Source organism: Schistocerca serialis, chromosome 6 (genome assembly GCF_023864345.2).
Source record: "Schistocerca serialis cubense isolate TAMUIC-IGC-003099 chromosome 6, iqSchSeri2.2, whole genome shotgun sequence".
Taxonomy (NCBI): Eukaryota; Metazoa; Arthropoda; class Insecta; order Orthoptera; family Acrididae; genus Schistocerca; species Schistocerca serialis.
The window spans coordinates 713,909,523-713,918,365 of NC_064643.1; the positions used below are offsets into that span (position 1 = coordinate 713,909,523).

At 38.7% G+C, this 8,843-nt stretch overlaps 1 protein-coding gene across 1 annotated transcript in view; it reads left to right on the forward strand.

Annotated features, from left to right (window-relative positions):
* Positions 1-7,917, forward strand: part of LOC126484491 (uncharacterized) — a 259,151-nt gene extending 251,234 nt beyond the window's left edge. The window contains exon 4 of the mRNA XM_050108026.1: positions 7,230-7,917. Within this exon, the coding sequence (XP_049963983.1) occupies positions 7,230-7,405 (176 nt within the window). The 3' untranslated portion in view covers positions 7,406-7,917. The remainder of the gene's footprint in view (positions 1-7,229) is intronic.
* The last annotated feature ends 926 nt before the right edge of the window (positions 7,918-8,843 follow it).

Here is an 8,843-nt window from a genome sequence, read left to right on the forward strand (position 1 = left end):
GCCTTACAAGCGAGTTTTCTTGTTTCAAATATTGTCGCGAAGCTGTCAACGATGCGCTCATGTGGCAGCGTAGTCTGCACGATAACATGTGTTCAGGTCGTCCCGCAGATGCGGTAGGATATAGGTCATAATCATCAGTTATCTGCTATATTAGCAGGTCCTTTGCCTCTCCATTTTCTGCGATCCATTGCTTCCTTCTTAAGGCTGCTGTATGTTGTACCGTCCATCATGTCATCCAGTATCTGGAATCTCTTCCTTCCTCGCTTCCTTTTCCCTTCTACATAACCTTCTAAAACTGTTTTTATCAGTCCGTCATTCTTTCTTAATATATGCCCAATCCAATTTCTTTTTCTTCTCTTTATTACATCTAGTAACTGTCTTTTCTCTCCCACTCTTCTCAGTACCTCTTCATTTTTTTCTCTGTCCATCCAACTTTTTCTTTCCATCTTCCGCCATGTCCAGATCTCAAAAGCCTCCAGCCTTTCTCTGTCTTTTTTCCTCATAGTCCATGTTTCAGCGCCATATAGAAGAACACTGCATACAAGACATTTTATGAGTCTCTTTCTGAGTTCTCTGTCCAGACCGCTGCAGAAGATTCTCCTTTTCGTATAAAACGCCTCTTTTGCCATTGCTATCCTTCTTTTAATTTCTGTGGTGCGCTTCCAGTCGGTGTCTATCCTGCTTCCAAGATACTTAAAATTCTGCACCTGTTCTAGTGTTTCTCCATTCAGCACAATTTTTATTTCCTTATTTCCTCCTATTGCCAATACTTTTGTTTTATTTGTGTTAATTTTCATTCCATATTTTTTTCCGTTAGTTGCAATGGTGTCCACCAAATCCTGTAATTCTTTTTCCCCTGTGGCTAGAAGGACCATGTCATCAGCAAATCTCAAGCACCCTACTCTTCTTCCTCCAATTTCTACTCCTTTGTCATCTAATGAACATTGGTCAATCATATTTTCCAAGTACAGGTTGAAAAGAGTAGGTGATAAACTGCATTCTTGTCTTACTCCTTTCCCTAGTCTGATCCAGTTTGTACTTTCTCCTCTCACTTTAACTGAAACTTTTTGATTAAGGTATAATGAGTTTATAAGTCTTCTGGTTTTCCAATCCACTCTCTTTTCCCTCATAATAGTCGCCAGCTTGTCCCAAACGACATTGTCAAATGCCTTTTCTAAATCGATGAAGCACATATATAGGTCTCTTCCTTTTTCAATAAACCTTTCTCCCAAGATTCGTAGGAGCCCTATTGCATCTCTGGTGCTCGTATTCCGTCTAAAGCCAAACTGCTCCTCGCCGAGATTCTCCTCTATTACTTTTTCAAGTCTTTTATTAATTATTCTTAAGATCACTTTGGCTGCATGTGAAATGAGGCTGATTGTCCTGTGCTCGCTGCATTTCTTGGTTCCTTGTTTTTTCGGCAATGGAATCATTACTGTTGTCAAAAAGTCCTCAGGCCATTCACCACTGTCATATATTTTATTACATAACCTCAATATTTCTCTTATTCCATTGTGGTTCAAGCATTTTAGTATTTCTCCCGGTATTGTATCTGTACCTACTGCTTTGCCATTTTTCATTGCAGCAATGGCAGACTTTACTACTTCCATTATGATGGTCAGTCCTTTCTCTTCATCACTTACGCTGTTGTGTGATTCAAGTTCCAGAGTTTCTGGTTTGCTATTTGTGTCATATAGCTCTTTTATATATTCTTCCCATCTCTGGAGGACATCGTCACGATCTTTGTACACTACCTCTTCGTCTTTACTCAAAATTTCCATAGTAGCACTTCCTGCTCTGTTTTGTTCCCATGTCATAGTCTTTACTCTGTTGTATAGTAAGTCGTATCTTCCCTTCCTGTCCAGTTCTTCAATTTCATCACATTCCTCTTTTAGCCATTTTTAGGTACCGTACCGTTAATCGAAGTGGAATATTAACAAGTTTTTCTAGAGAAATCACACGCCACTGGTAGGGCAAATCGTGAGTCCAAATATGGGGAGTGTCGCTTTTAGGAAATTAGGTTGTATTTATGAAGGAAGCGGGTTACTCCAGATTTTGTTACCAACCTCGCTATTATTGAAGCACGCAAAGATTCTTTGCCAAAGAGTATTAGTATTAATTTACAGACGCCGTGGATTTGTAGAACTAAGCAGTAAACACAGTTCTCAAAAGTATTTCACAGTGACATCAACTGAAAATATGGAATTCATTATTTATTTATCAAAACTACTGGTATCGGTAGTGTGAACAAGAATCAGTAAATCTTTGGAGGTGCAGTGTTCGGAATGTGCAGACGATGGTTTAGTTGATTTTGGATAAAGTGTTTTTACTTCAGCAGCGTCCTGATTATTCAAGTTAATGATTGTATTTAAATCATTTTGCCACTGTGAGAAATAGGCTAATTATTTCCTGACAGGAGATTGCAAAATGTATGCCTGTCCGCTAGTTGAAAAACAGATGGGAAATATTACAAGACTCCATGTGAACACTGTCCAACATTTTTGGGAAGAACTACAATTAGAGCATCAGTTGCATGGCGGGTCTATTCACTCAAAACACCTGCAACGACCATTCACCTCGTTTCAGAAAGTTGGCATCATTTCAACCTTCAGTGATCAGTATCGGGAATTGCTACAAAGCCTACCCAAAGATTGAAATGTCATGTTTTTGTTTCATCGAAAGCATACATGGAAAGAAAACGGAGATATCTGGCCACGTAGCTGACTTGGGGTTGCCCAGCTGGATTGAAAATCATATTGTGTGGAATGAGTCGTCTGTGTTGCATTAGTCATCTCCACAAGATTCTGTGACCAATAACACTGAATGCCAAGAAAAAGTATGGACATTATTTATTTATCTTCTATTTGAGTTTTCATTCTTATTTTTGGTTGCAGTAAGCTTATTTCAGAAAACCAGAAGTTCTGTATACATTGTTAATCTTCGTAAGCTTTTCCATCATCTTCAGTTTCCACCTCAAAGTAGAACAAAATTGTTTTTTGTGACCCTACTTGCTGACTTCCTCGGTTTCGCAGTTAAATGACACACCGTCCGATTCAGACTTTTTGTTGCGATATTATAGTTTACGGCCGTGTTGCACATCTTCAGGCAACACAAATGCGCCCCATTAATAACAGCTGCGTGACCAAGATTTCTTGTGTGTTCTAAATTCATTTACATTAACATTTGACGATATTTGGTGAGGTAGCATGCCCGAGTGGTCTAAGGCCGGTATTACACTATCAAATTTCTTTGTCAAATATCTTTGCCCAAAATCTTTGTCAAAGATATTTGATGGTGTAATAGGAACTTTGTCAAATGTCGTCCAATATTTGATCAAATCTAGGGCCTCGCTGTAGATTTGATCAAAGAAATCGCTTGTCTTCTGTTCACTGCAATGTGACATGTTACCACATGGAACGCTAGCATCGCTGCAGTGTTCTGTCATCTGTAGTGTTTTTATAAACATTGCTGGTAAATACAATTGGTGTGTGCCGACAACTACAAAATTAATAGAGATGTATGAAGCTGATGAGGCACTTTACAATGTGAGGCACCCTGAATACAAAAATAAAATAAGAAGATTGGAGACCTGACCTAACCTGACCTAACCTGACCTAACCTAACCTAACCTAACATAACTCTCTTCTGTAGCAGGGAATCGGGGTGTTACAGTGAGCCTGTCTTCTGAAGATGTAGCAGCTCTTATGTGAATATTGTGCTTTGTGATATGAGGATACACTTCACTGAGCACATACAGGAATGTATGCTCATCCATTCTTAAAGGGACTCGTATAAAGCGCCAATCCGAAAGGCTGTGGGTTCAAATTCCACTGCTGCCACAAAGTTTTAATTGGACCAGTTCTGCACTAGCATCTGGAGCAAGTAGAAGTGTCCCCCATGTAGTATTTGACGTACAACTTGGTGCATTCTGCGGCCATTACCTTCAGAAAGGCATAAAGTAGATAATGTTCGAGTGAACATCAGTCTACACTTGTCAAGTGGACAGCATTCCAAATAATGTGAACAAATTATTTTTCAGGTTCCCTGATTAATTTACATTTCCCATTGTTTACACCAATGAGGAATTTTTCTCAACATCCCTCTGTAAATAAACAGACTTGTAACAGGCTTTCACAAATGTTGGAAATATCAGTGACACCTTTGAAGAGGGTCAGATGATTAGAGTAAACCGTTGAAAACTGGCGCTATTTATACCTGAGCAGTATTCTCTCTCTCTCTCTCTCTCTCTCTCTCTCTCTCTCTCTCTCTCTCTTTTGTGTATAGGAAATCCCTGTTAATAGATATCTAAGTAAGACTCACCTGTAGAAGACCAAAATTACAGTAATGTTTTATTATTGGTATTAAGTTTCATTTTATGTATGCCATTACCATACTGTACAATCTATTCTACCTTAATTTCATGATAGGAACCGAGAGTTCATCATTCGACATCCAGAAACAGAAGAAAAATTAACAAAAATATGATCAATATTGATCATTTTAGTAAAGGTGTTTTTATATACAGGGTGATTCAAAAAGAATACCACAACTTTAAAAATGTGTATTTAATGAAAGAAACATAATATAACCTTCTGTTATACATCATTACAAAGAGTATTTAAAAAGGTTTTTTTTTCACTCAAAAACAAGTTCAGAGATGTTCAATATGGCCCCCTCCAGACACACGAGCAATATCAACCCGATCCTCCAACTCGTTCCACACTCTCTGCAGCATATCAGGCGTGACAGTTTGGATAGCTGCTGTTATTTCTCGTTTCAAATCATCAATGGTGGCTGGGAGAGGTGCCCAAAACACCATATCCGTAACATACCCCCATAAGAAAAAATCGCAGGGGGTAAGATCAGGGCTTCTTGGAGGCCAGTGATGAAGTGCTCTGTCACGGGCTGCCTGGCGGCCGATCCATCGCCTCGGGTAGTTGACGTTCAGGTAGTTACAGACAGATAAGTGCCAATGTGGTGGCGCTCCATCCTGCTGAAATATGAATTGTTGTGCTTCTTGTTCGAGCTGAGGGAACAGCCAGTTCTCTAACATCTCCAGATACTGTAGTCCAGTTACAGTAGCACCTTTGAAGAAAAAGGGACCAAAAACTTTATTGGCTGAAATGGCACAGAAAACGTTCACCTTAGGCGAGTCACGTTCATACTGAGTTGTTTCCCGCGGATTCTCAGTGCCCCATATACAGACATTGTGACGGTTGACTTTCCCGTTAGTGTGGAAAGTTGCTTCATCACTAAACACAATCTTTGAAATGAAAGATTCATCTGTTTCCATTTGAGCAAGGATAAAATCACAGAAATCGATTCTTTTAATCTTATCAGCTGCAGACAGTGCTTGAACCAATTTCAGACGATAAGGTTTCATAACTAACCTTTTTTGTAGGACTCTCCATACAGTTGATTGTGGAATTTGCAGCTCTCTGCTAGCTCTGCGAGTCGATTTTCCTGGGCTGCGAACAAATGCTTGCTGGATGCGTGCTACATTTTCATCACTTGTTCTCGGCCGTCCAGAACTTTTCCCTTTGCACAAACACCCATTCTCTGTAAACTGTTTATACCAACGTTTAATACACCACCTATCAGGAGGTTTAACACCATACTTCGTTCGAAATGCACGCTGAACAACTGTCGTCGATTCACTTCTGCCGTACTCAATAACACAAAAAGCTTTCTGTTGAGCGGTCGCCATCTTAGCATCAACTGACGCTGACGCCTAGTCAACAGCGCCTCAAACGAACAAATGTACAACTAAATGAAACTTTATAGCTCCCTTAATTCGCCGACAGATAGTGCTTAGCTCTGCCTTTTGTCGTTGCAGAGTTTTAAATTCCTAAAGTTGTGGTATTCTTTTTGAATCACCCTGTACTACTTCATTCAAAACATGTCATTAGAAAATGAAGAAATAAGGATTGAACAGAAACTTGGAATGGCTAAATTACATTTTATAACTGTGTTTTAATAATACTGAAAAAACTGAAAATTATGTTTCATGTGGAATATTTTGAAACAGGTCTCAAAGCACAATCATACATCACATAGTTTGCTTGTGAAACTAGTCTAACAATTCGCTGTGTGTCGTCATTTCAGCACTTTAAATAATTGCAGATGTAAGTTTGTTATGATGCCACTGCACACAACACTTTTAATAAAGTACGGATCACAAAATTCTCAGCAGAATGAAAATGCCCCACAGAATGAATGGCCGGCACAAACACACAGCAGGAATTGATGAAAACTAAATTACACAATCCCATCTGTTTGCAGGCAAGTGCTGTTGGTAGTTGTGTTCCGCATTTTGTGACGAGAGTTTACAGGCCATGCTGACATGAAATTATTGGGAGTGTTTTGATGTTTATAACCTGGTTTTGTACTGCTTTAGTTAATGTAAACTGATATTACAAGTGCAATAAGTAAGTAACCCAGTCAGACACAATGGATATATTCTGATGGGACTCACTTGTGTTTTGTCGTAAGTTAAAACAAATGTATGTACTACAGTATACAACTTTGTCTTTAGTTGCTTTGGTAATATTCTCGTGAATATTAAATCCTTTGGCACAATTGTTCATATTTTTGGCAGAAAAGGATTAAAGGGGTACTAACTGTGGCTGTTAGATGTGCATTTACAGTAAGTAATTTTATCACTGTATCTTTTTTCCCCAGTCACTAAAACTTAATAGGTCATATTTATTAATATTTCAGACAGGGAAAGTTAGACAAATAAAATACATTCACTCATTGTGGATGTAAGCAGCGTTGCCCATTTGCGGAAATTTAAAGTTGAGTGTCAAACTAGTTATCAGACACAGCTGCTGGTTTGCAGCTTCTTCTTTGTTCCTTCCACAGTTTACACCAAACGTAAAATTTTTTTGTCATAAATTATCCTATTGAAGATGTGATAATATCCAACCCTCTTCCTTGTATTGTATCCCGGACATTCACAACTCCATGTGCACACCTCTGTGGAGTTTGGAAGGAACTGAGCTTTGAACTGAACTGTAGCTAAAGTGACTCATTCAGAAATATAATAGATTTCATATCCAGATTTCAGAACTAGCTTTTAACTTATCATAAATTATCAGTGAGATGTTACATTTGTGTATTTGTTCCTTCTCTTACAGGTTTCTCGCACTATCAGTTACGTGCTAGTCTCTCTTATTCTCACCTCTGCACAACCTTAGAATGTGACACTCTATGTTCTGTGATGGCAGGTGACTGCAAGACATGTGCCGGCTGCGAAGAGGCCAACGCCAGTGACTGGCCCCGCTGCTGCCAGCATGGGGGCTACTGCTGCTACGAGCTGGTCGCTGCCTGCAACTCCTGTAACATTACAGTCTTGCAGCCATTCTGCAGCAAGCACCTGAAACGGTGCTTCGAATCCAACTGAAGTTGTGCTTCAAAAAGCCACTAAATAGGCAGAAGGGTGACAAATTGGAAGCTAGTCACTAGGTGTCATGCAGTTGATTACACATTCGTGCATCAGACTGCTGTAGGACTGCTGTAGGACTGCTGTAGAGGTTCTCCTATTTTTAATTTGAATATTTAGTTCTTTCCATAGCCATCAATTAAATTTCAAAGGTTACAGTATTGCAACTTACATATTGTAAGAATAAATATTCTGTGTACAAATAAACCATCATTACAGGAAAGAGACTTAAATTTGCCTACCACCTGACTCACATGTATCATGTCTCATATCAGCCTTATTGATTGTATCCACAGATGGCAGGCCCACTATCTTTTGTACTTGCTGTCAGTCACTAATATTCATGAATGCAGAAGTATTTGTGTGTAATTTAATACACATTTGTGGTTGTTCATTAACAGTTAAGAATTAAATGTATTCTCCAAAGTAACTAACTGTAAACAACATTGTGTTGAATAAATATTTACAAAGTTTTTTGTTTCAATTTACTACTTTAATCATATTAAATGCATGTTATAACACCGATATAACATACTTTTGGAGCTAGTCTGTGAAACAGCAGGTGGCAAACCAGATCACCACACCTAGCATTTTTCTAGTGTAGCACTGGACACAGACTCAGGAGAAGCAATTGTCGTTTTTCCATCATTTCACATACATTCAGCCTGCATGCTATTCCAAATCACTGTGAGACTTGTCTATTACTGTTTCATGATTTAATGATGTTCAATTGAGTGGGTTATCAGTGCCCGAACTTTTTCTGACTATCACACTTGTGTGCACATTTTTTATTCAAGCACGTCTCATTTACAATTTGAAAATTGTCCTTATATAAAATATATTCTAAATGCACATGGATGAGACACTGTACAGTACTGAAATGTTCATCGGCAGTGATATATTGATTACTTTCAACGTTTTGAAGGACCAAGCCACCCTGGCAATACTCTAAAAATATGTTCAAATGTGTGTGAATTCTTAAGGGACCAAACTGCTGAGATCATCGGTCCCTTGACTTACACGTTACTTAAACTAACTTATGCTCAGAACAACACACACACCCATGCCTGAGGATGTTTCCTGGACGTTTTTATTGTGTTTTGATCCGTATTGACACCTCTTAAAATAAGGAGTACTTTTTTAACACTACGTATATGAAAAAAGTTATTGTTGCTCAGATGCCTAAGAATTCTGTTGAATGTGGGCAGTTAAGCATCCAGTAGTTCAAAAATCGCTTACTAGCATATTTTTCACAATTTCATCTCGTGTTTTTGTCTCAGTGACAGATGTGTTTAAGAATGTTACACTGGATTCTGTCTGCTGGTACATCGTCAGTCCGACCACTTATCTGTTCAGATATACCTTATAAATACATTTTGTTTACTATGTGACAGTGGAG